This window comes from Phascolarctos cinereus, unplaced genomic scaffold (assembly GCF_003287225.1).
Source record: "Phascolarctos cinereus isolate Bilbo 61053 unplaced genomic scaffold, phaCin_HiC Scaffold_2;HRSCAF=192, whole genome shotgun sequence".
Taxonomy (NCBI): Eukaryota; Metazoa; Chordata; class Mammalia; order Diprotodontia; family Phascolarctidae; genus Phascolarctos; species Phascolarctos cinereus.
This window is the reverse complement of record NW_027555625.1, coordinates 44,459,584-44,485,570: the sequence shown is the minus strand read 5'-3', so window position 1 is coordinate 44,485,570 and position 25,987 is coordinate 44,459,584. Positions and strand designations below refer to the sequence as shown.

The window sequence follows — 25,987 nt, the reverse complement described above, 5'->3', positions numbered from 1 at the left end:
GCAGGTCATGCAAATACTTTCAGGTTTTTCTGAGAACATCCTGCTCATCATTTCTTATAGTACAATAGTATTCCATCATAATCACAACTTGTTCAGCCATTCCCCAATTGATGGGCATCCCCTCAGTTTCCAAGTCTTTGCTCCCAGAAAAGAGCTGCTATAAATATTTTTGTATGTATAGGTTCTTTTCCTTTTCCCTTTTTTTTTAATCTCTTTTGGTTTACAGACCTAGTAGTGGTATTGCTAGGTCTAAGGGTATGCATGGTTTTATAGTCCTTTGGGCATAGTTCCAAATTGCTTTCCAGAATGGCTGAATCAGTTCACAACTCCACCAACAGTGCATTAATGTCTCATTTTTCCCACATCCCCTCCAACATTTGTCATTTACCTTGTGAAAAGTTTTAAAAGCCAAACAGAAGATTTTATATTTGATCCTTGAGGTAATAGGAAGCCACTGGAGTTGAGGGGTGTGGGTGACATGGTCAGAGCTGGACTTTAGGAGGAACCTTTGGCAGCTGAATGGATTAGAATGGGAAGAGATGAGGCAGAGGGATGGGAAGAAGACCAGTTAGGTTTTTGTATCTCCAATGTCTGCTACACAGGTAGGCGCTTAGCAAGATACTTGTTGATAATAAACTTCTCTTGGTCTCAATCAACTCTTCTGTGCTGTTTTCCTTCGCTTTTTGGGGGGTGGATTGTGTTTGGTGGGGGGGTTTCATCGTGAGTTTCGTGAGGTTCGGCCAATGTGTTGAAACTAAATTTGTGGTTCAGCCTCCTCTTGAAGGCGTCCAGCGATGGGGAGCTTACTCACCAGCCTCACCTAGCCAGAAACAGTGACAAGAGTCTGGAGTAAAGGGCACATTTCAAGTCAATGATTTACCCCGATCTCAGCCCCAGCACGGGGAGCTGGGTAACTCCGGAGTAGAATTTAGCTTAACTGCCTTAACAGCCCGGCCTACCTTAAGAGAGCCGGCCTCCCGCAGCAGCCAATAGGATCGCCGTGCTGCTGAGAGTGGTGAGTGGTTGGTGGTTTTCCTTTGATTCCTCCCAGAGCCAGGGTCCTAGATGACCTGCTTTGATCTCCTCGGTGGCGCGGCAGAGCCGAGATTCTCGGGTCCTCGGCCTCCTTCGTTATGGCGGGACAGCTCCGGGGAGCCGCTCGCATTCTAAGCAGCTGGAGGAGTTATTGCTCGAAGGGGCAGCAGGTAATGACTCACAGCTTGGCAGGGGACCCCGCGACCGTCATGACGGGTGGAGAGGCTGGGCTCCCCTCCTCCCCACAGCGACCTCTCAGGCTCCCCACCGAAGCCCCCCTTAGGCAGCTTCTCTTGACCTTGAGGGGTTACCCAGGGATCCTCTGGAAGTAGGGGTGGGGAGAGAAAGCTGCAAAGGTTTAAAGTACCCCTCCTCCACATTGGCATTGCCAGCCTACCCTGGGGCTCCTTGGTGACACTAGCTTGTCAGCACTGTAGCCCAAAGGAGTGGGCACCTTAGCTAGATTTCCTGGAAGGAACTTGGAGTAAGGGCTGGGAAAATAGAGTTCCTTTGGCTTAAGGTTTCATTGGCCTGTTTAAATGCACTCTGGAGATTTAGGTGTCAGCTGACTGTCCTTAACGTGCCATGGGTATTGGGCAATCACACCTTGCCTCTGAGCCTCGGTTACATGTGACAGGCAAAGGTGCTTTTCAACTTGAACGAACCAGAACTCTTGGGGCTACCATTTTTCTATTCATAAAACAGGGGAATGGACAAATTGATCTCTGAGGTCCATTCTAAGTTTGTCCTTTTAGTCTCTGAATCTTTTACTTCCCTAAATTAGGCAGAGCCTGTCACTTAAGCTGTTGCCATGTAAAGGACATTGGGCCTCATTTTATATAGCAGTTCTGAAAAACTGCACACAGCAGTATCCTGTTCTGTCAGTAGGTTTTATCTTCAATACCTCTCTGCTAACACAGCGGGGGCATGTAAGGATGAGTGTTTAAGTTTTTAAATTGACAAATTTAGTTTTAACATAAGGCAGGGATGGGGAACCTTGGGCCTCGAGGACATGGGTTCCCCACCCCACAGGGTATGAACCCCAACAAATTCACAATGGAACCCTCTCCAGCACAATTCCCCTCAAAAAAAAGCAAAACAACATAGAAGAGCTTTCTTGAAACTGATAAAGGCTATTTTACATGTTAGAAAGGTTTTTTTTAATAAAAAAGAAAGAAAAGTATGTACTTTAATAAGCTTTTTCTTTTTAAAATTACATTTTATTTTTGTTAATTAACAAATTTCTATTTTCCCCTAACACCCCCTCATGTAAGCTCCTTGAAGGTAGATGTTACTTGATATTCATCTTTTTATCCCCAGGGCCTAGCTCAATGCCTGACACATTAATAAATGTTTGCTGATTGTCTGATTGATTATCTTCCCCTAAGAGTCCAGATGTGCCAGAACCCTGAAATACTGCCCCCTTGTGATCCTTGCAGGAAAAGGTCAGTGCAGATTTTGTGGAGGCACTGAAGGCAGTGGTCGGGGAGCCCAATGTGTCCACAGCTGGTGTGGTGCTTGAACAGCATGGTCATGATGAATCTATGCACAGGTAGGTGGTAGGGCAGGGGGCAAGTGTGTCCTTGTGTCCTATGCTGCTGAATTCGTCCACCTCAGCCTTAAATCCAGAAGACAGATGAGTCAGAGTGGCCACGTGGCCAAGCAGAACTCTTGGTGCTGGCAATGAGAGCACTTGGGCTCTCTCCTCTACTGTCTGTCCTCCAGTTCCTTCTCTCTGGAGGCCTCTGCTTTCCCTCCCCCTCCTGATTTGTCCTGTATCTGGCTTTTCTGTACCTGTATCTAACGATAAGAAGCTATCCTCTGCTTTAAACCAGATAGGTAACCTTCGGGATGTCAGTTCTTTCTGGGTCCTAGTTTGTCTGTATAATAAGGGTTGGGATTAGGGAACTCAAACATTCCCAAATTCTTCTTTCTTAGTCTATGAATCTGGTTCATTCTTCTACCCATTTTGATATGCCCTTCAGTGCTTGATTTTGTTCTGGGTTTGATAGAAGAGGGACCTAAGGTTTCAGGAGTGGGGATCAAGTCGTCAGGGTCCGTTCCTGCCTGGTCTCTCCTGAAGCCCTTTCCCTGGAGAGCTTTGCTCCTGACGCTTGGATGGAGACACAGTTCAGCATGCCAGTGAAGAATATTGCTGTTTGGTCTCCTACTCCGGGAGTATTCTCTTTTGCTCCTGGACCTTAGCAAAGAGATTACCCTTTGAGTACTGTCTACTGCTCGCCATCTCGCAGTCTGAGGACCTGGTTGGCTCTCTTTTGAGCTGTGATCTGCCAGCCTTCTCCAGCCTTGTCTCTTCTGGCAGGTGCAGCCCCCCAGATGCCGTTGTCTGGCCCCAGAATGTGGAGCAGGTCAGCCGGCTGGCAGCATTGTGTTATGATCACAGAATCCCCATTATTCCCTTTGGCACTGGGACAGGGCTGGAAGGTGGTGTCAATGCTATAAAGGTATGGCCAGGGCTGGGAGGCTGGGTCTTTTTAAAGTAGGGTCACTTTTCCTCTCCATCTTTGATACTGTTGTCTCCTTACCTCCACCCAAATTCCTCCAGGTTCCTTTCCCCAATTTGAACCCTATTATACTAGAATCTGTCTCTCTCATCTCTGATTGAGTAAGGCAAGATGTTGACTCCACCCCTTCAATATTTGCTACTTCCCAGCTCTATCCTTAACACCCCTCCTCCCTACTTAGTGAGTCTTGCTATTTCCTTCCCCACCCCACCCCTCAACTAGGCACAGTGGCCTGGGAATCCTGGATAATTGGGCAGCACAGAATTCTAGGTGAAGGGTCACAAGGGTAATGGGCTAGCACCTATACTGGCCCCATGAGAAAATGGGACTTACAGACAAAGTGAAATTTAGGAGAGAGAGAGGCAGTATGTGCTGGCTTTGAAGTTAAGAAAATTTGAGGTCTGCCTCTGGTGTTAACTAGTTATGTTATCTGGACATGGTATAATAGAAAAAGAATTGATGTAGAAGCCAAGAAGCCTGGGTTCAAATATTGCCTTTGGGCAAATCACTTCATCTCTCTTAAGATCCTAAATTGCATAAATGTGGTAGAGTGAAAAAAAAGGAGGGGGGGAGGCAACTTAAAAAAAAAAGTTCATGAGTACATCATGAATTCTTGTTTTTAAACCAATTTTTATTGATCTTTAAATATGCATATATGTGTGTATGTGTATATTTATAACCTACATTTCCCCCGTATCCCTTCCCCTCCCTGCTCCCACAGAGCCACCTCTTTTAGCAAAGAAAAAAAATTAAAAGAAAAAAAACTCCAAAGTGGATTACCCATCATGGATTTTTTTTTTGATGAGGCAATTGGGGTTAAGTGACTTGCCCAAGGTCACACAGCTAGTAACTGTTAAGTGTCTTGAGACCAGATGTGAACTCAGAACCTCCTCATTACAAGGCTGGTGCTCTATCCATTGCACCACCTAGCTGTCCCGCCATCATGGATTCTTAAGGGAAGCTTGGTATATTGGGGCATAGCGCTGAGCTTCTCAAGTTGGGCTCAGAGAACACAACTTGAATCCTCTACACCTCTGCCCTTGGCCCTCCATCAGAAGCAGAACCTGGGGGCAGCTGAAGGTCTTGGTATCCTAGAAACAATCATGTTCTTCCTTCTCAAAGAGTGTGTGCCCCTTGAGCTTGGCTCTGCTGGGGGCACTCTCCTACCTTGCTTTAATCTGGAGCTTTTATTTCTAGGGTCCTCAGTGGGATTACCTCTTCCCTTCTGTAATGGAAAGGGGATTATGGACTGCGCAGTACTTTCACTTTAGGTTCTGATTTTAAGACACAATGACACACTCCATACTAATTGAACAAGTAATTGGGTTTATTTGATAATGCTTAAAGCATAGAGAAGTAGGAATTAAAATAATGTACATATGCATACGATCTAGTGAATCAACATAGAACAAAGAAAGGATAGAAATAAACAAAGAAATAAAGAAGCTCCAACACCTGACTTAATGACTAGGGAGACTTCAAGAGAAACGGCCATCAGGGTCCTGACTGGGAAAAACCAACAGAGTGGGAGTCCCCATCTCTGAAACCAAGACCTCCAAAGGTCCCTTTCCCAAGTGGCCCTTTTTATATCTATGTAAACCGCGGGAAAACAACCTTAGAACAAAGAGGGAGCTTGGCCAGAGTTCCAGATGCCTATTTTTTATGTATGTATCCAAGGATGGGCCAGATCCTTGGACACACACATATTTGTTGAGATAAGAGTTGTTCCACCCGGGGAACATAGTTTGTTTATTCTTTGATGTTCCGTTCCCTTGCTGCTCCCAGTCACACATTCCAACTTTAAATTACATCCCTTATGTCACGTCAGGAGGTGGTCATGTAAGGGGCTGGGGAGGACCTCCTCAGTTTCCCTTACACCTTCCCTTTCCTTTCTTCTTCCCTCATATTTCCTGGACACTTATCTCTCAGCATCTATCAATCAATAAAGGGCTGTGTGGAGGGAATCTGGAGAACTTCAGAGGGTGTGGGGGGGGCAGATGGAGACCCATCTGACCTCTTTCCCTTCTCTGTCTTCCCTTACTTCTTTGACAGGGTGGCATCTGCTTTAACCTCACCCGTATGGACCGTATCTTGGATCTGAGTGTGGATGATTTTTCAGTGACTGTGGAGCCCGGGGTCACCCGTAAAGCCCTCAATTCCTACCTCAGGGATACTGGTCTCTGGTTTCCAGTGGGTATGACTTGGGGGACAGGCTCAAACTCTGGGGCATTTTCTCTTGTTCCAGGAATACCATGGGGTTTCCTTCCCTCCCTTCTCAGGGAACTGACCTCTATAATAGCTCTGGAGAGGGTCCTTGTAGGTGTTTTAGGGAGGATGGCTGGACTCAGCTTGGAGTTTCTGGCTTCTTTCTTCACCCTGACCATACATGCCTATGCTTTAAGGCTTGGCCACTTTCTCCCAGACTGCCTAGTCCCATTCTCAGGACATCAGACAAATGGACATGGCTCAAGCCATCTGCTGCTCACCCCCCCCAAAGCCAATGGGTTGGTTTCCCCCAGAGACCTCTTGGCAGCTCCACCCTTTCTTCCAATGTCACTCTTTTCCCCCTGCGTACTCTTTCTTCCAAGATCCAGGAGCTGATGCCTCCCTCTGTGGCATGGCAGCTACTGGGGCCTCAGGTACCAATGCGGTTCGGTATGGCACCATGCTGGAGAATGTTGTCAACTTGGAAGTTGTGTTGGCAGATGGGCAGATCCTTCACACCTCAGGTCAAGGGCGCCGATTCCAGTGAGTTGGGTTGGGGTGGTGGTAAGGGCTAGGGGTATTGAGAGTTAGGGTCAGGAACCCAGCAACCCAGGTGCCAACTAGCCCTGGGGAGTCAGTAGGCAGATGGAATCTGTTGAGGGACTAACCCTGTCTTGCCCACATTCTCGAAGGGGAAAATAATACAGATTAACCAAAGCGGCAGATAAACCAGAAGCTATTCCTCAACTGATTTCTTGGAAAACATTCTATTTTTTTTTTCATCCTTGGCCAGATTTATCCTTTTTTATGGTTGGCATGGCTCCATATTTTGAAAAAAAAATCGATATTAAAAAATAGAAATATTTTATATCACCTGTATTTCTCAATATGTCCCCTCTTGAGTCTCCTCCCTGAGAACCATCCCTCATAAAAGAGGAAACCCCATCCCCCTCCAGTTTAGCAAAACTTAACATTTTTTTATTCTTATTTTTAGGCAATTGTGGTTACCATATGTTTTTAAAAAGCATGACACTCTATGTAGTATTGTCCCCCAGGAAGGGCTGTGCCTTCTCCCGCCCCTTCTTTGGGGACAGGCTTGGTCATTCCAACTTCGCTGCTCAGTTCCAATTGTTTTATTGCTGATCTTCCCACTTATACTGCTGTAGTCATTGTGTATTTGGCCTCAGATGGCCTCCAGTTGTGACAGAGTGTCGTCTGGTCTACTGGAAGGGTCCTTGTACTAGGAGCCAGGAGACATGAGTTTGAGTTGCAGCTCTCTTACTGTCTAGCTGTATGACTCTGAGCAATAGACCTCTCTTTGAACCTGTTTCCTCATCTGTAAAATGAAGGAGTTGGAGGAAATGATCTCTTCTGACCCTTGGACGGTGATCCACTCAAGTTCTCTAGACCTTGGTCCCAGCCACTGGGAAACAGAGAGGGCGTCACTGAAGGCTTAAGTAGGTCAGGCCCTGGCTCCCAGATTGCCACCTAGGGCTGTGCAGAGCTCATCCCTGATTCCTGAGGAAGGGAGGTTGGAAAGAATGCTGGATTTGGAGTAGAGGGTCTGGGTTCGAATGCTGGTTGTGACTGGGCAGATTACTTTATGTCTTTATTTTGTAAAATGAGGGGGTTGGACCACATGGCTTCTAAGGGCCCTTTTAGCTCGAAATCTGTTCCTATGAGCCTGGGTCACATGGGTACTATCTTGGAACTGACCCCAGTAACCATTCTTGTGTTCCTGGGGGTTCAGGAAAAGCTCAGCTGGCTACAACCTGACGGGACTGTTTGTTGGCTCAGAAGGGACCCTGGGCCTCATCACCACAGCAACACTTCGACTACACGGCATCCCCGAGGCCACCACAGCTGTGGTCTGTGCCTTCCCCAGCCTCCAGGCTGCTGTGGATAGCACTGTGCAGATAATCCAGAGTGGATTGCCTGTGGCACGCATTGGTAAGGGCTAGGGTCAGGGGGCCTGTTCAGTTGGAAGGAAGATGGGGGGGGTCCTCTGCCCCACTCCCACTCCTCATGGCTGGAGAGCTTTGAAAATAGGGTGTCCATTGCTTAACACCTCGGAGAATCTAATCCCACCCTCAGGTGACAGCCCGGTATAGCAGAAGAGCCCTGGACTAGGGATCAGGAAGACCTGGGCATTAGCCCCACCTTTATCATGAAGGAGCAGTGTGACCCTGGGCAAGTCACTTCCCCTCCAGGAGTACACTTTCCTTATCCCTCCCAGCTTCTCAGTGTATTGGGGAACATAACTTCATAGCTCCCTTGTTATTCATTGCCCTAATTTTTTTTTTTGATGGGGAAGAGGAGGAGACTGTGTCTCTCTTTCTCACTCGGGTTGTAGGTGCTGAGGTCTTTCATGGGCCATTTCCCACTACTGATCAACTGCCTTGGGCTGCCTGATAGCACCACCCCCTCCTCCCAGGAGCTCACCATATTGGTGCCAGACTTACTCTAGACCCCTGATCGGTTTAGCCCAAAGCAGCTCAGAACTCCTGAGCTCAAGTGTCCCCGGTAGCAGGGGTCATAGGCACGTGTCACCATGTTTGGCCCTCATTCTAATTTACATCATACGTGAACTACTTTGCATAATTTCATCTTGAGTTTGGTTGATGGAGTGTCAAGAATACTGGGTCTGGAATCGGAATATATGGGTCCAATTTCTGTGACCCTCAGCCAACCATGTGTCCTCCTTGAGCGTCGGTCTTTTTGGTGATAAAATGAGGTGGTTGGCCTAGAATGGGGCTGTCTGGTGAAGCCAATGGAGCCTTTCCCCGGATAATGTTTCTACATGCATAAATTAAATGGAAGATTATAAAGGAAACCAATTATGTGGAAATAGTTCTCAGATCCCCTGAAATCTATCCTTAGACTCCAGCTGAAGAACTATTGGTCTAAAAGCCTAGGTCCTTTCTACTCTATGTAGTGCCTAGCTCATAGTAGTGAGTAATTTACTTAATTAATGAGTGATTAAATATGATAATCCTATGAGATGTACCCAATCAATCAATGAGTCAACATTCATTAAGCAGGCACTATGTGCCAGGCACTGTGTTGACTGCTGGAGGTGGACGGATTGGTGGAAGAGGTCATTCCAGGTGTGTGTGTGTGGGGGGGAGGTGTTCCTCTTTGCCACGGTCTGAACTTCCTGCCTCTTCTCCACTCTCCTCTTCTGCCCCTCCCCTACCACCTCATCCCTCATTCTCCAGAGTTCCTGGATGATGTTATGATAGATGCCTGCAATAAATACAGTGGTCTGACCAATGCTGTGACTCCCACCCTCTTCTTGGAGTTCCATGGCTCCCAGAAATTGCTGGAGGAGCAGGTGCAGAGGGCAGGTGAGGCTTCCTCCAGCTTTGGGGAGGAGAGGTGGTGTGCAGGGTGGGGAGTCCCATCCCAACAACCTGGCCCCTGGCGAGACCAGTCCAGTAGGACTGTGGCTGCCCCGGGGCAGGATCTCCCCTGGATCTTGAAGGGAGGTAAAAGGGGCCTAAGGTGACAAGGATCCCCTACAGAGCAGATTGTGCGGCAGAATGGAAGCTCCCATTTTGCATGGTCCAAGGATCCGGAGGAGAGGAGCCGACTGTGGACAGCTCGCCACAATGCCTGGTATGCTGCCCTGGCTCTTAGGCCTGGCTGCAAGGTGAGCCAGGGCTGGGAGAAGGGACAAGCAGATGTGAGACAGGGCCCCTCTTTCCCCAAGCACTTAGGGGGTGGGCAGATTCCCTTCCACCCCATGCTCTGGGACCTTCCCCATCATTCTCCATCTAAGCTCCCTGAGGAGCCCCTTTTCCTGTGCTGGAGGAGGAAAGAAGGTAGAGCATATCTTGCCAGGGGGCAGCCACTGATGGACCTGACAGTATCCTTATCCCTCACCCACTCAGGGTTACTCTACAGACGTCTGTGTCCCCATTTCACGGCTCCCAGAGATTATGGTACAGGCCAAGAAGGACCTGAAAGCTTTTGGACTCACAGGTAACCTCCCCAATCCTCCTCCCTGCCCTCGTGTCTATTCCCCCAGGGTCCCGACCTCTTCCAGACCAGAAGAGAGGAGGTGGAGTTCAGGGGCAGGAAGGAGAGACTGAGTCAGAGAGGGTCAAGGGTTGGGGTTTGAGTAGGGATGTGTGTGTTGGGAGGAGGGGGGCAGGACAGGCAGTGATGTCTGGCATTGGGCCCCCAGCTCTTTCTCCCTTCCTAGGAGCCCTAGTCGGGCATGTTGGGGATGGAAACTTTCACTGCATCTTAGTGTTCAACTCTGAGGATGCTGATGAATACCGCCGGGTAATGGAGTTTGTGGAACAGCTGGGAAGGTACAAGATTCCACTGATTTCTCAGTCGGGAGGGCAGGTGGGGCGGTGGGGATGTGGGGATCAGAGCAGGTGGGCAGGAACCGCAGGCTCAGGGACAGGAGTGTGGGGTTCAAAGGACATATTCCATCTCTGGGGAGAGAGTTGGGAGGAAGGAGGCAGCTGGCCCCTCTGTGTTCTTGGAACCTGGTGTCAGTTCCAAGCTGAGCGGTCCTCTTCAAGCACAGAAGAAACCACAAAAGCTTACCGGCCTCTTGAGAGGCTCTGCGAAAGGCACTGGCTCTTGGGCTGTATACCCTAGGAACGCGTTGGCCACGAATGGGACCTGCACGGGGGAGCACGGCATCGGTCTGGGCAAACGCCAGCTACTGAAGGAGGAGATCGGCCCTGTGGGCATAGAGATAATGAGGCAGATCAAATCAGTCCTGGACCCCAAGAACCTCATGAACCCTGGCAAAGTGCTGTGAAGGCCAGGCCCTTCTGCTGGACAAGGAGCTGCTCCCCTTGCAGGGATCAGGTTGTGGAGACGGGGCTAGAGATAAGAAGAAAGTCCAGAGCGTCATCAGCTGGGTTGATGGGTGGTCCTGGGAGAGGTCACCTCAGAGAGATTTGGTGAGGTGGGCTGCGTGTGGCAAAGATTTTAATGGAGAAGGAGATCATCTTCCACCTGGGCAAAACTCCCAAGGCCCCCAAACACTGGTTTAGGTCACCCCTAAGTGTCCTGGGAAAGCAAGAAGGCCACAGCAGAGGGCTTACTGCTTACTTGACTAGCTCAGCCTGTTTGTCTATTGTGATTTCTCTAAGTAAACATTTTTAGCATTGCCCTTTTCAAGGCTCTCTCTCTTTTGTATTTCTCACCCAGGCTCATCAACCTAGAAGCTGTGTGGAAGGCAGGATCCTCAGCTTTCACCCAGCACAGGGTCTCAGCCAAAAGCCTTCCCCTCCTCTTGTTCTTTGGCTTATGATAAAACACTAAAGTGACCTCACGAGGGAAAGGCTGGAGCAGTCGGGGTTGGGGGGGGGGGGATGGTCTGGAGGCAATGCCACCTGAGCTCCTGAGATCTCTGGAAGTACCATCTTTGGTGCTGGAGGGTTATCTAACCTGACCTCCTACCCCATATAGGAATTCCCTCTAGGATGTCCCTTACAGATAAGCATCCAGTTATCTTTGGCAGACCTCCCTGGTGCACTGGTCAGACCATCCCATCCTTCGGACAAAGTTCTTCCTTGTGCCCAAATTTGCACCTCTGTAAAGTCTAGCTATCAGTCTCAGTTTTGCCAGAGCTGATCATCTGAAACAGCCCTTGGAGAGCAACATTCACCTATCCCTCCTTCTCTGTAAGTTCTTTCACCCAATTCTCACAGGGCAGTTTCCATATCAACTGCCTTCTGTTAGACACGTCCCACTATGTGGATGTTTTTCTAAAATATGACACCCAGAGGGAAACATAATCTAAGATGTCTGACCAGGTCAGTGGTCTAGCTATCAACTTTCTTGTCCTGAACATTATACTCAAATGCAGCTTTAGCTTTGGGGGCTTATCAACACCCTACAACAGTCTTGTGGCCAGGATTATGGTAACACTACATCCCTACTAAGCCTCTGTAGTTTCTACATGATTATTTTACCGAGGAAAGTCCTAGTGCCCAAGCAGTGTAGCTAAGGAGAATCCATGATTTCTGATTCTGAGTGCTATTCGATGATTCTGAATGTACCCCTTCTGTTTTCCCACTAGCAATGGTTATTTTAAGAGCTCAGTTCCAGTTATTCAAGAAGAGAACATGGGGCAGCTAGGTGGCCCAGTGCATAGAGCTCCAGCTTTGGAGTCAGGAGGACATGAGTTCAAATCTGACCCCAGACACTTGACACTTACTAGCTGTGTGACCCTGGGCAAGTCACTTAACACCAACAGCTTTACCTTGTGTCTCTCACTACCCTTCCCTTCCCTGGAAAGTGGGATTTAAGGAATTGTGTTTGTCATGGTCCGACTCAACTTGGTGTTCCTTTAGGTTCAAATATCCGCACTACCCTCAGGCAGCTTGGCCCCGGTGGCCCCTGATTCCCCCAAGGCATATACATTCATCACTGTTTGTAGAAAAGCACACGAAGTCTGGTTGGCTTTCTTGCCAGTCTGGGCCTGCTGTTCCCACAACACCCACCAGAGGGTGTGCAGATATACTAGAAAGGACTTGGGGCAGCTGCTGGCCCCCAGTGCTTCCAGCTTGGGATGCAAGTCAAACTATTCCTCCTGGGCTCCTGGTAGGGCTCCGCTGGGGAACTTGGCAGTCCTAGGCTTTCTGAAGGACAAGACAGAAGCTGGGATGCCTCCTCCCACTGGGCAAACTGAGTGGAGGTGGTGTGGCTGGAAAGCGAATGTCTCCTTGGGCCTGGTTTACGATGGGATTTCTCTCCTCCCCCATTCTGCCCACCTGCCTGGGCCTCTCCCGGCTTCTGTCTGGTCTGAGGCACAGATGCAGTTTCTCAGGCAGCAGAAGAACAACGTTATCTGTTCTCCAAATTATAGTGGAAAGTCCACTCGCTGGCTTTGGAACTGGGACCTGTGCTCAAATCCCGCCTTTTTAACAGTACCTCTGTTAATCTGCCTAAGTCCCATCAGCCCCTCATTTTTCCCACTTCGCCATTACCCACTTCAAGTTTCTCATCTGTATATAAGGAGTCATACACAGAATGCGTGAAGACTTTCAATACGTCTTCTTCCTAACAACTCCATGTAAGCACTGAAAATATGAACCCAAGGGCAGACGAGAAAAGTGACCTGCCTGTAACTGTGCTGGGGGAGGGCATCTTAAGCAGACTCTGAACGCAGGTCTGCTGACTAGCAGACTATTCAAATGTGCTCTCTCCATCCTAGGCAGCACCAACCGGGCACAGGTCTAGGCACTTGGGCGGGGTGGGGAGGGGCAGAAGGGAACATTTTAACCAGGGTGAGGCCAGCAGCTCCTGGTCATGCCTGTAGACAAGTGCCTGTCTCCTGGCCCGCACACTTCCTAGAGCCTCTGCCCCTTTAGGCAATTCCATTAATAACATTTACATGGTGCTTTAAAGTTTGCCTCACTGGGCATTCACAGTAGCCCGGTGAAGCAGGTGCCACCATACCCATTTCTCAGATGAGAAAAACCGAGTCATTGAAATTGTCTTGCCCAATGCCACAGAGCCAGAAAACGTCTGAAGTTGATCCCAAACTGGCCTGACCCCACATCCAACATTCCATCCGCTGTGACATGCTGCCTCATTCGGTCTCCAGGGTCCAGTCCCTACACTATCCTTTGTGCACAATCTTGCCCAGATCACTAGCCAGTGCTTCAGCCACGGGGAGCCCTAGGAAGACCTCTGGCTTCTGCTGCCTTTGGCCCTCACCCCCTATCCTGGGTCGAGTCAGTTCTTGACTGTGGACTCTATTTGCATTGGTTCACCAAGAAGGTATTATACCGGGCAGGTCACCCCTTTGGAAAGGTGGGGCAAGTCTCCAGTGGGGTGGGGGGTGGGGCTTCCCCCAGTGCATCTGCTGCGGGGAGGGATCAACTGTAACTCAAGCCCGGTAGCTTCTGCCTGAAAGTCAGAGGGATCTGGGTTTGGAGTGGGGACTGTCCCCTCACAACCTTGGGGGTCCTGGATGCCTGCTTTCTACATGCTGCCTTTAAAGGCAGTCCTCCTGGATTTGCAGCAGAGGTTAGGCAGATCTGAGATTCAGCGCCTGTAACACAGGAGCAGCCTGTAGTGTAAGTAAAAACAACAAACCCCACCTAAAATGGAGCTGGACAGCTACAACTTGTCTGATCTCAGCAAGCCGGCTTATCTCTGGGCCTGTTTCCTCATCTGCAAAATAAGAGTGGACTGGGTGGGGTGGGGGGCCCCAACTCCTACAGAAATGGGGGCCACCAAACCTTAGATAACTACCCCCAAGGGTAACAGTGACTTAGAAAACCACACATAGGCATTGTTTTACTGCATTTTCATGTAGTTCAATATTTCCCAATTATATTTAAATCTGGTTAGAGCTGTTCTTGGGAGTGTGGTGGGCCAAGGCCGGCAGTATCTTTAAGGCCAAGGGGTGGGACTACTTTCCCCTTTTATTAGCTCATTAAAAAAACCAAAAACCCACAACAAATTCTGGGCTTCCAAAGGTGATTTGTTAAGGTCAGCCCCCACAGGAATGATCCTAGGGTCCCGAAATCCCCTTGAGAGAGAGCGGAATAATTTCTTCCCTCTTCAGAAGCGGGGCTAGCTCTTAGATCATTTTTATAAACCACTCAAGTGGCTGGAAAGATCACAGCACTAATGCCTACAATCCTTCCTTGAGGAGTGGTATTTCTGCCTGACTTAGGCCACCATCCTTAGGGAGCTGTCTGTAATCTGGCTCTTGGGGCTGCCCAGGCCTACAGAGGGCCACAAGGAGGGTTTAGGGATGCCAAATAAAAGGACAAGTCTCCATGGCACAAATGACTCACCTCAATATCTAGGGCCTCAAAGACGGAGCAGGGCTAGGCTGCCTGGTTCTCAAGCCCCAGAGGGTCAATCGCAACCGTTCTTTAAGTGGCTCGGGGTACCTAAGCAGGGCACCCATCCTTGAATCTCCCCTCTTAGCCCCTGCTCCTTTACCTGCAATCCCAGCCCACTTCCTGACAGAAGCCAGCCTCCCCCCAGCCCCCAATCCGTGTCTCAGTCCAACCTATGGTGTATGGGTCCAGAGGTCAGGCAAGGAGATCTCCTTCAGAGCCACTTCCTTCCCCGGCCTGCATTGCCAGGGGAAGTAAATATAGAACAGGGAGACACAGTTGCCAGGCAGGATTGGGGATGACGTCTATACGCTGCAGACAGACAGACAGAGGCGGGAAGAGAAGTACACACATCTGACATCCTCTGTGATGGCAGAGAAACCGTGGGATTTCCAGGCCCAGGAGGAAGCCTCTGGATTGATCGTTTCTCTAGCTCCTCAGTAAGCCTGGGGAGCCTTCATTCTTCATGTTAATAGCAAGGCCTTTCAGAGGCCTGCCCCTGCCACTCCCTGGGGAGCCGTCTCTTGTTCAGAACAGACTTGGAAGGTTGAAGCACAGAGTAACAAATGAGTTATAAAGCAATCTATCCATTTTTAATAAACGTTTCAAAAAAGCAGCAGTAAAAAAAAACAACTCAAACCTCATTTTATACATGGGTAAACTGATCCGGGTGTCCCAACATCAGAGTGGGAAGGGGCCTTTTTATTTCCTCCAGGCTTAACACGGCTCCTTCCTTCACCCTACCCTTGTATGGTATGAACTTGAGGTTTTCACCACCCTAGCTGCCCTACTTTGGACACCCGCCAGCTCACCCCCAACCTTTCTAAATGAAGTGTCCAGAACCAAGCACAACGTTCTAGACCCAGTGCAACCAGGCTGAGTACAGCAGGATCATCACTTCCCTAGACCTGGACACATGATGCTTCTCCAGTTTTTTCTCGGCTGCTACGTCAGTCACAGCTGGCTCACAGGGAACTTCCAGTGCACAGAAGTAGACAAACATTCTCTCCAGATGACCTGTCTCCCTGCACTTCACCCCTTACCCTTGTGGAATTGATGTCCTGAATCCCCGAAACTTGACCCTTATTTCTATAAAATTTCATCTCCTAATGATTCAGCCCAGTCTTATGGCCCGTCAAGATTTCTGAATCCTGCCATCCAGGGTGTTAGCTCTCCTTCAAAGTTTGGGGTCATTTGAAAACCTGAGAACTACACCATCTATATAAGCCTTTAAGTCGCTGAGGAATAAAAAGCAGCTGACCATCACAGGACCAATGCCCCAGAACCCTGACAGATGCCTACGGAGACCCAAATTCACATCAATCATTAGGCACTGCTCTTTGGCTCTAGGAATTCAATAGTTCTAAATCCATCTAATGGTCATCTTGTTATACCACACATCTTTTCCACAAGAGTTACATCAGTCTGTCAAATGCTTGGCTAAAACCTAGGTAAGCCAGAGTTACAGTATTGCTCTGATTTACCAGTGTGGTAACCTGAGTGTGGCTTGATTTGCTCTTAATGAAAACACACTGGCTGTCTGTGATCACAGGTCCTGGCCTGACACTTACTAGCTGTGTGACCCTGGGCAAGTCACTTAACCCCAACTGCGAAGGAGGAGGAGGAAGAGAAGAAGAAGAAGAAGGCGGTTGTCGAATTCTGCCAGGGATCCAGGTCTAGCCTGCTGGCCTGCAGTCGGTAAGACACCACGTTCAACAATCAGGACACTTCTCCTCTAATCCTGAAGCACCTTTTTCATTCCCTACACTCTTTCAAAGATCGTACAATCGCACCTGCCAGTTCACAACCTGAGCTTAGAGTCCGTCCTCCCCCCTCCCCCAATCATGTTACTTGACCCCATCAAGGGCAGCTACCTGCTTGGCTTTGTGCTTCTGTCCTTGCTATCCAAAGCTCATTCCCTTTGGCAGAGAAACCAGAAATACAGCTTAACCCTTGCCTCACGTCCATCTTTAAAACAATCGAGTTCACTAAGAGCTGAAGTATGCTGTGCTCCCAGATGTGAATACTAGTTTCTATCCCCATTTTACAGGGGCTGAGGCAAGGCCAGAGGGAGTTGGCCCATGGGCACACAGGCAGGACTGGAGAATAGAGTCGGAGGATAATGTGGTTGCTTAACTCTCCTCATTTTGCAGATGAGGAGACTGAAGCCAAGTGGCTCGCCCAATAGCTAATAAGTGGATGAGGTAAGATTTGAAGCCAGGGCCAACTCCAAACAGCACTCTATCAGACCACCGGGCTTAACAGCTGGGGCACAAGTGTAGCTTACTAGCAATTCAAAATGACTGACATTTTCCCTCAGAAGAGAAGGCGAGCTCTTTGGTACTGGCATTCCCTCCACCTGCCTCCCCTTTGCCAGAACTTGGAATTGATGCATATTCAAAATATTTGCTGCATTTACCTAAGTCTTGCATTCTCTATTTTTAATTTTACATGTATTTGGATAACTGAACTTCATATACCTTATTCAAAAAGCCTCTTGCAGATAACACGTTTTGGGGTAGGGAAGAGTGAAAGGGATCATCCACCTGATACAGGGCCATAGCTATGGGAGGAAGGCTCGTAGACCTTAGCACCATCTGCAGCTAGAGGCATTAGCCTAAGTCTTGAACAATGCTATTGCAGTGACAGGGTCAGAGAGGGTATGCAGAGTTATGACGACGAGGGCCCATACCTGCCAGCTCAGGCTCACTGCCTTTCTGTTTCTTGTACTGCAGGAGGGCTCTGTCTTCTCTGGCCCCTCTCTCTGTAAGCTCCCACTGAAGCTATCACGACTCACTGCATAAGACACAAACTGTTCATAAGCAAAAGGGAGGAATGAAGGAGATCCATCCAAGGCCAATCCCTCTTTGGGCCAGGCCATCTACCATCCCTCCCCTTCATCCTTCCGAGTCCCTCTGCACCAGCCTCTTCCCAGATGGGACAAGATCTCTTGCCTCCATTCAACACATATTGCAGCTTTGGTTACTGGGCCCCCAATTTTTCACCACTAGACCAGGTGGTCCCAAGCCCTGCAAGAAAGGGCCAGCAGAGCCGGTAAAAATGACCGTGAATATGAGTTTTTTTCCCTCTGAACCTGATAGGGTATATGTATCAATCACCTATCAACCATCAGAGCAATCCCAGGCTCAATGGGGAGGCCATGAGATTAAGAGAGGGAGGCAAAAGCCTGAAGCATCTCTATTTCTCGGCATCACAAGCAAAACTCCATTAAAATAAAATCACACCAAGCATCTTTTATTGAACATTATTTTAATACCATATCAAAACACCTTGACTAATGAAGAAAGCTTTTCCCCCAAGCTTTGAACAATTTTTTAAACGTTTTAAGTTTTTTCTTTTTAATATATAAATACATAAACCTATCCTGCATGGGCTGATGCCACGTGTGAACGTTGATGGCTAAAATGTTCTCAAACAGAGTGCCTGAAAACAGGGGTGTGGCTGTACCTCTTTTCCTTTTTTTTTTTAAATAAATTTTTAAAAGTTTTTTGAAAAAAAAAAAGAGAAAATATCCACAAGGGTCTAAGAAAAATGTTCAGGCATCTTTGCAGGACACTTGTGATTTTTAGATCCTCTGAACTGTACTGACGCCCAAAAATGGGTGAGGGAGGAGGAGAAGAGATGGAAGAGGAAGAGAAAACAAGAGGAACGGTCTTAGAAGTGTTGTCTTTTGGCAATTAGGAGTCATGACACCAAGTGGAGTCTAGAAGCGAGAGGAGGAAAGTGCAAAACCAAAACTGAAGATGGGCATAAAGCTGGGTCTGGGAGCGAGGCCGGAGTGGGGAGGGGAAGGAGGGAGAAGACAGGGACAGGATGCTGGCAGGGAGGACTTGGCTGGGTTCAGTCACGCCAAAACAGGAATCTTGTAAACATCACCAGGAAAAACACCAGTGGACACTAGACTTGTTTGTTTGTAAACACGTTAAAGACAGACCCACAATGCCTTTCAAAGGTAAAAGAAAATGCCCTTTCCCTCATGGGATGGGGGTGGGGGGTGGCAGGTGTCGGGGAGAGGACTGCCGTGGTTTCTTCTTTCAAATTCATCCTCATCTGATTTGGTGTCCTCAAGGGAGAAGGGGGAAACAACTCTCTCAAAGTCAGTGCATAAGGGTGCCCTGTCCCCATGGGTCCCCAGCTCTGTCTCGTGCCTGGGGAGCCTTGTCTTGGGGACCAGGGGCTGTCCTTTTGTGGACTGTAATAAATAAGTCGTGCTCCGTCTGGCCAGAGGGCCAGCAGCAGCTCCGTCCCACCAGAGGCCCAGGGGCCCAGTGTGTCATGTCTGCTGTTGGTGTCTGGGGGAGCCCCCTGAAGCCAAACATCATGACAGGATTTCAGCATCGCAATCCAGCAACAGGCTCCTCTCCTCTCCCCGTGTCATCAATATTTGAGGTGAAGGTAAAAATAGCAGATGTCCCTGATTGGTCTGACATCATCTGTTCTGGGGGTTTAGTTGAAATAAATCAAATAAAATAAAACAAAAACTAACCAAAAACGATGAAGAAAATAAAAACCCAATTGAGGTGCTGGAGTGGATTAGAGGGTATTGGCCAGTTTCTTTACAAAACAAAACACCAGCCCAGAACTTTGAAGGGACAGGTGGGATGGGGGAGAGGATGGTCAGCAGTAAAGCAAGGTGCCCTGGGAAAGAAAATGAACGATCAAACCCCTAAGTCCACACATGGGAAGGGCAACAGGGTGGGGAAACAGCCACTGGTGACCGTCCAATGAAGAAAATCAAGAACCTTGCTGGGGGTCTGGTGGGAGCCCTCAGGTTTAGACGGGACTCCCTGGGAGAGCCCACTTAAATTAGAGGGGCATGTCAGATTCCCCAGGACAGTCTATGAGGCAGGGTTTTCTCTGGGAGAAGCCCCTCCAACACCAAGCCTAAGCAGGAAGCCAAAACGGTTCAGGGACCCCGCCAGCCCAGGTCTGTAACGGTTAGTATCAGTTACCTTCTCTGCTACTGCTTCTCACTTCCCTGCCCCAACTGTTTCTAGAATTATGCTCAAAGGGATGCAGAGCGGCCCAGTGGATAGAGAGCTGGCCTTGGAGCAAGGAAGACCTGGGTTTGAATACTATCTCTGACACTTAGTGGTTGTGTGACTATGGACAAGTTACTGAATTTCTCAGCAGTGCCCTCTCTCTATGTTTTAAGTGACAGAGAAGGCACCATCGGTTATGGCAGAGGGACTTTCCTCATCTAGAAGTTTCTCATACCAAAAAAACCACAGGTCCAGTTCATTTCCCTAATTATGTACCCATCAATTATTCCCCTTCTAGATACGAGCATTTTCCTTTCATGAAACTGTCATTTTGCACTCTGTTCCCACCCCCTTCCTAGGGCTTGGTGTGCTAAGAATAACGTGGCCTCCTACCCCTGCCTGAAGCAAGAACCCCAGCATGCTTGCCAAGGATCACCCCCAGGGAGGCCTGGCCCCAGCAGGTCTCTCCTGCAGCGGCTCACCTTTGAGAGGAGTCAGCAAGCATGCCTGATGGTCAATCGGAAGGGTGCTCTGGACAGGATCTGTTCACTTCAAACCAAGAATCTATACAGCTGAGGCAGAGAGAGAGCGCACGACAGCATCAGTCACCACGGGGATCACCAGCCTCTCACCACATTCACATTTCAAAGGATAGGATTCCCAAACAGGTTAAAAAGGACTGATCTTTAGACCTCAAACCCCCAAGAAATAAGAGCACACAAGTCTGACCACACAGGACCCTGGGGGCAAATTCAAGGACTAGATGCTGACTCAAGCTGTACTGGATGTACTGGGACTGAGCTGGCTCTGCCACTGGCAAGCTGCTGGACCCTGGGCAAGCTGCTGGGCTCTTGAGCCCATTTTTATAGATTTAAAATGAGTCTAGATGATTCCCAAGAACCCATCCTTTCAGCTGAAAAGTTCTATGATTTATGAGCCCAGGAGGACAGGGGGGCCTCTCCTTGCAAACAGTCCTCCCAGACGGAGTAGAGGGAAGACAAACCAGAGATGGAGAGAAGTGAGTGGCTAAATCTGGGCCAGAGGCGCCAAGCCTTCACAGCAGGGAAGGCATAGCAAGAAGAGAAAGGGTTGGCTAGCTTTTCGTCTTTCTTGGGTCAGTGAAATATAGGCTTCCTAGCCTATATATAGCCTACATATAGGAAGAGGATCTCAAGGCTCACAAACAAGTCTGTCCATGGGGAAAACCACTGGAGCTGCAGCTGGCTGGCCGCACAGCTGAGCGGTCGGGGTCTGTCCTTCTGCTGCAGAAGGAGGAGGAGGAGGAGGAAAAGGCAAGAAGCTGCTACTTCCTGACAGCACCAAGGAAGAGACTTGGGGAGAGGGTTAGAACGTACAAACGTGTGAACCCTGTTGGGTAATAAAACGTTAGAACCACATGAGGGAATTATAACTGTTCTCCTTAGGACAGTTCTCTGATTTGCAAATCATAGTCTAGGGATATCCAAAGAGAGGGACCAGATAATTTGCTTATGTTCTTTCCCGGGGCCAAATGTTTTCTTACCCTGATCCTGTTTCCTTCAAAGATTCCCCAGGGCCCTACTATACCAAGTCTCTGAGTCAGTGACTTCCATCAGGTCATCCTGGCCCAGTGCCTGCTCGCTAATAGCCTCGCCGCTTCCCAGGGACTCAGTGGATTCGGTGGGCCGGAGCTTTGGAAAACCATGTCAGCCAGGGAGCTAGTTATGCTGCAAGTGGGCGGGAAGGTGAGGGAGGGAGGGGTTTGCTGGGGGAGAACAGGTGCTGTCCCACCGAAGGTACACAATGTCTCTTTAGCAGAGAACATGGAGTCATCAGGGAGGAAGTGTCTTCTTTCCACTTGGAAACAAGATTGAGGTGCTGTGGTAGAGCATGCAGGAGAAACCTCAGCAATGCTAAATATAGCAGCTTTCAGTGCCACTGCTAAACAGGTAGTGCTTCATATTGTCTCCAAGACCTCCTCTGAAAGGAGGCTGCTGGGCACCTGCCCAGCCCTCTCTGCACAGCTCAGCCCCAACTCGGTAAGGAGGAGGACATGGCTAAGAAGGATGATGAGCAAGTCCTGCAGCTGGGATAGAGTGTGACGAGCATGGGGGATGAGGCACAGCTCTCTATGTGAATGTGCTTGTCTAGGGAAGGAGAGCTGGAGCTGTACCCAGCCAAAGGCAGCCCCCACCTCCCCACTAGTCTTGCTCCAGCCCTCTTCTGCCGGCCTGCTGGGCACCTGTGTGACAGTGACAACGGTCTTCTGTGGGGGCAGTATGGCAGGGTCTGTCCTTTTGATCTGCCCAACATGCCTCCGTCCCTCTAAGATGACACCATTATGGGGATGGGGAACCTTCCTTTAGAGCACTGTGAAGGACGCAGAGAGCCCCTCCTAAGAACAGCAGCCTCAAAGCTGGGGCTCCCCCTGACCTTCCTGTACCTTTTGTGATAGATGCAGAGGCAGGGCAGCCTCGCTATAGTGTCTCCCTGAAGCAGCTCCTCCAGGCAGATAACACATTCTCCTGCATCTTTAGTCAGCACATCATCTGTGAAGGGGATGAGAAGAGAGCACAGGCAGCATTAGGCATTGCACAGATGTGTATGAAGTACCTCTGTATATACAACATCCCGTTAACGGGGTGGGGGGGGGAGCTACGGGTAAGTGAGGCATTTAGGAATGTGTTTTACTGAGGAAACAAGGCCTAACAGATACAGGGTGGCAACTTGAGGGGAAGGAAAAGTTAAAAAAACAACAAAAAGCAACAGATGATTAAGTGCCAAACGAGTGGTACTCACAATAGAAGTCACCGTGGGTTGCAATGGTGAGGGTAATATTCATAGAAGGGGTGGAACCTGAATTAGGTTTTGAAAAACAGAGAGCTAGACAGAGAGTAGAGCTGATTCCCTCCCCACAGGAACCCAAAGTCAGGGTACGCTCTGAAGGATGCTCTTTTTGTCAAGCCTCATTAAAAAGTCGGTTTGTTTGCCGACGCCATGCTTAGAGCTCTACTGATCCAGGGGTCTAGCCTACTTCTTTCTTTCTTTTTTTTTTTTTAAGGCAATTGGGGTTAAGTGACTTGCCCAGAGTCACATAGCTAGTAAGTGTCAAATGTTTGGTCTGAGGCTGGATTTGAACTCAGGGTCTCCTGACTTCAGGGCCAGTGCTCTATCCACTGCCCCACCTAGCTGCCCCAGTCTAGCCTACTTCAGACAGCTTGGAGGATGGGACATCAAGATTCTTGCAGATGTCACCTGTCTCACGGAGAGATGGCTTTGCATGCCTGCAGCTCCAGTCAAACCAGGGTGCACGGTCTACTGGCATGACACGAGAGAACAGTACTGGGTTGCCGGCCATTGTAAGATCTCAGAACTGACTGGGTCCATTACACATTCATGTCATCCCATTCCAGCTGGGCCCTGGCTGCAGTAAGGAGTCCTTTTATTCCTCCCTGGTGGACTGAGACAGGTCTCATTCCGCACAGAAGCTGTTCTAAGACTCTTTTCCTCCTCAGGTCTCCCCCTTCCTCCTTACACTGAAGACCCTGACTAATTTTACTGAAAAAATGGAGGCCCTTCAGTCTGACCTCCCTCTACTTCCCTTCTCTGCATCTTCCCTTGACATCCTCTCTCACACTCTCCGAGTCTGAAGGCAGACTCGGAAGGAAGGCACTGAATTAAGGAGAAATAGGAAAAACTTCTGGAAGAAGAGAGGATTTTAGCTGAGACCAAGCATGGAGGACAGCCAGGGAAAATACAAAGCCTGGGGACTGCAGAGTATGGGTCGGGGAGAAAGGGCCCAGGTTATAAAGGGCTCTAAAAGCCAGACAGAGGATTTTACATTTGACCCTGGAGGGAAGAGGGAGCTCATGAAGACCTGCACTCTAGGAAGACCAATCTGACAGCTGAGGGCAGTGTCAGAGAGGCTATTCCCTCTCCTCATGTCTTCTTTAGCAGATGAGCATTCTCCATCTCCCTCTTCTCTCTCTCTCTCAAGAATCTTCAGCCTTCAAACTCTACCATCTACTGCCTTCAAACCTACCCAAGGCTCCCACTCCTTAAACAAATCTTCACTAGACTCTAATATCTTCTCAAGCTAGCATCCTAAATTTCTCCTCCTTTTCTCAAACTCCTTGAACAAAACCTGCTTAGCTTTGCAGCCTCCACTTCCTCTCCTCTCACTCACCCTTGCAATCTGGCTCCCAACCACCTCATTCAATCCAAATCGCTCTGTCCAGAGTTAACACTCTTTTAATTGTCATTTGTGAAGGTCTCTTCTCAGGACTCCTCTTGCTCAACTTATCTGCTGACCATCCTGTCCTCATGGAGCCTTCCTTCTCTCTGGGTTTTCATGACATTCCTGTTTCCTGGTCTGCTATCTCTCTGATCACCTCTCAGTCTCCTTTGATGGCTCATCACCAATTAAAGAGTTGGATGTCAAAGAACACTGGGCCTTGAGTCGGGAAGACCCGAGTTCAAATGTGGCCTCAGACACTTAACTAACTGTGTGAGCCTGGGCAAGTTTCTTCATCTGCAAAATGAAGATAATAACAGTAAAGTGCATGGCACAAAGTAAGTGCTCTATAAATGTTAGCCGATATCAGTAATCATAATAATGTCACACTTCCTAACAGTGAGCGTTCCTTGAAGTTCAGCCCTACGTCCTCTCAGTTTCCATGGGCTTAAAATCTGTCCCTAGTCTCTTCAATGAGCTTCAGGCCCACATCACCAATGACCCGCACTAGGTATTTCAAACCGGGTATGTTGAAAGTTCAAACTCAGCAAGTCTGAAGCTGAACTCATCACCTTTCCCCTAAAACCTCTGTGTCTGTCAAAGGCACCCCCCCCTCCAGTGTCCCAGTTTCATAACCTCAGCCTTACCCTGGACTCCTCACTTGTCCTCACCCCTGGTTATGAATCGCCAAATCTTGGCTTCTTTTCCTTCACATCTCTTACATCGGACTTCTCCCCCACCCCTCCGAGCACCCCTCCTGCCTGAGGGCCAGGCCCTGAACCGCCGCCTAAGGGCTTCTCCTCACCTCCAGTCTTCTGCCACTTATGTTATCCACCCTAGTCAGCCAACTCCAAGGTTTACTATTGCCTCTAGAGTGGGATAAAATAGGAACTCCTCTGTTTAGCTTTTAAAGGCCCTTTGCATTTAAAAGGCATTGAAATGCCTTTGCATCCCACCTATATTTCTACCTTCAACAGATATTACTTCCCTCCTATGCTCTGCAATCCAGCCAGAAGTCCTACTCCACCTCCCATGGCTTAGGGTGCTCTCTCTCCTCACCCTTGTCTCACTGAATCCTTCTCTTTAAGATGCAGCTCAAGCTTCTTCTTCCACAGGAAGACTTTGCAGATCCCTCCTGATTACCCTGTATTTATATTTACGTGTGTGTGTGTGTGTGTGTGTGTGTGTACACACACACTGTACATGCTTATGTGTGTATTTGTTGTCTCCCTTATTAGAATGTAGGCTCATTTGGAGGAGAGATCACTACATTCTTTGTCCCTGTATCCCTGGCATCTGACACACAGTAAGCACTTACTAAATGCGTGCTGACTGACTGATTTCTCAATTTACCAATATGAAGGCATCTCACATCAAACATTTGATAAGAAATGAAATAAGCCCCTCCCTTAAGCCAGTTCCTTTAAATGAGCGCCCATGCCTCAAAGGGAGCTGGGGAGGGACTGCTAAGTTCTACCTGGATAACGATACTCCTTCACACGTATAGAAATGCTTTCTGGATTTGAAGGATACTCACCCCCCTGAGCCTCACAAGCATCCTGTGAGGTACACAGAGCAGAGCAGATTTCTACTACTGGACATACAAAGATACTGACCCGGAAAGCCTAACTTGGAGCCAGAAGCAGAACCCTTTCTGGCAGGACACTTTCCATTATAGTCCCCTAATTATTCTGAAGGAAGATGTATATAAAAGGAATATGTACGCATATTACATAGAATGGTGATACTGCATGGTCTAGAACATGGTCTACAGAGGAAACACAGCGTAAGCAGCAGCCCTGAATCACATGGGCTCCACAGAGCCACGAGAGAATCAGCTCTTAAGAGAGAACATAGGTAATAAGTGCCTACTGTGTGGCCAGGTACCCCATTAAGCATCAGGGAGACAAAAAGGCAGAAGACAGTCTCTCCCCTCAAGCAGCTCAAAAGCTGAATGGGGACAACAGCAAACACATGTACAAACAAGTTCTGTGCAGGATAAACAGGAAATAATTAAAAGCGGGAAAGGCCCTAAGAGGTGCTGGGAGAAGCTTCCAGTAAGAGATGGGATTTTAGTTGGGACTTAAAGGAAGCCAGGAGCAAGCACTGCAGGCACAGGAGATGGCCACAGAAAACAGCCACAGCTCACAGACAGGGACTGTCTTCTTGGTT

At 48.8% G+C, this 25,987-nt stretch overlaps 2 protein-coding genes across 5 annotated transcripts in view; one reads left to right on the top strand and one right to left on the bottom strand.

Moving 5' to 3' along the window:
• The first annotated feature begins 1,041 nt into the window (after nucleotides 1-1,041).
• Nucleotides 1,042-10,913, top strand: LDHD (lactate dehydrogenase D). 2 transcript variants are annotated; one of them, XM_078149358.1, is made up of 11 exons: nucleotides 1,042-1,205; nucleotides 2,475-2,587; nucleotides 3,359-3,500; nucleotides 5,613-5,754; nucleotides 6,149-6,308; nucleotides 7,516-7,715; nucleotides 8,984-9,112; nucleotides 9,295-9,383; nucleotides 9,659-9,749; nucleotides 9,973-10,084; nucleotides 10,383-10,913. In XM_078149358.1, exons 1-11 carry the CDS (start codon nucleotides 1,134-1,136, stop codon nucleotides 10,546-10,548), a joined length of 1,416 nt encoding a protein of 471 aa, XP_078005484.1. In that variant the 5' UTR covers nucleotides 1,042-1,133; the 3' UTR covers nucleotides 10,549-10,913. The 2 variants fall into 2 exon arrangements, with proteins under 2 accessions (XP_078005484.1, XP_020819330.1); XM_020963671.2 differs by having other exon boundaries at nucleotides 1,043-1,205; nucleotides 9,290-9,417.
• Nucleotides 10,914-17,833: 6,920 nt separating this feature from the next.
• Nucleotides 17,834-25,987, bottom strand: part of ZNRF1 (zinc and ring finger 1) — a 91,822-nt gene continuing 83,668 nt past the window's right edge. The window contains exons 3-5 of one of the 3 annotated variants that reach the window (XM_020963553.2): nucleotides 22,025-22,130; nucleotides 20,085-20,174; nucleotides 17,834-19,258 (exon numbers count right to left, since the gene is read on the bottom strand). In XM_020963553.2, the coding sequence (XP_020819212.1) occupies nucleotides 20,117-20,174; nucleotides 22,025-22,130 (164 nt within the window). In that variant the 3' untranslated portion in view covers nucleotides 17,834-19,258; nucleotides 20,085-20,116. The remainder of the gene's footprint in view (nucleotides 19,259-20,084; nucleotides 20,175-22,024; nucleotides 22,131-25,987) is intronic. The other 2 variants (XM_020963554.2, XM_020963551.2) reach the window with 2 other exon arrangements.

Excerpts from the sequence above, each read along its gene's own strand:
- LDHD (XM_020963671.2), top strand. The coding sequence starts at position 1,134 with ATGGCGGGACAGCTCCGGGGAGCCGCTCGCATTCTAAGCAGCTGGAGG. Across the intron at positions 2,588-3,358 it reads CATGATGAATCTATGCACAG|GTGCAGCCCCCCAGATGCCG; the intron begins GTAGGTGGTAGG and ends CTCTTCTGGCAG. Across the intron at positions 9,418-9,658 it reads CTCTTAGGCCTGGCTGCAAG|GGTTACTCTACAGACGTCTG; the intron begins GTGAGCCAGGGC and ends TCACCCACTCAG.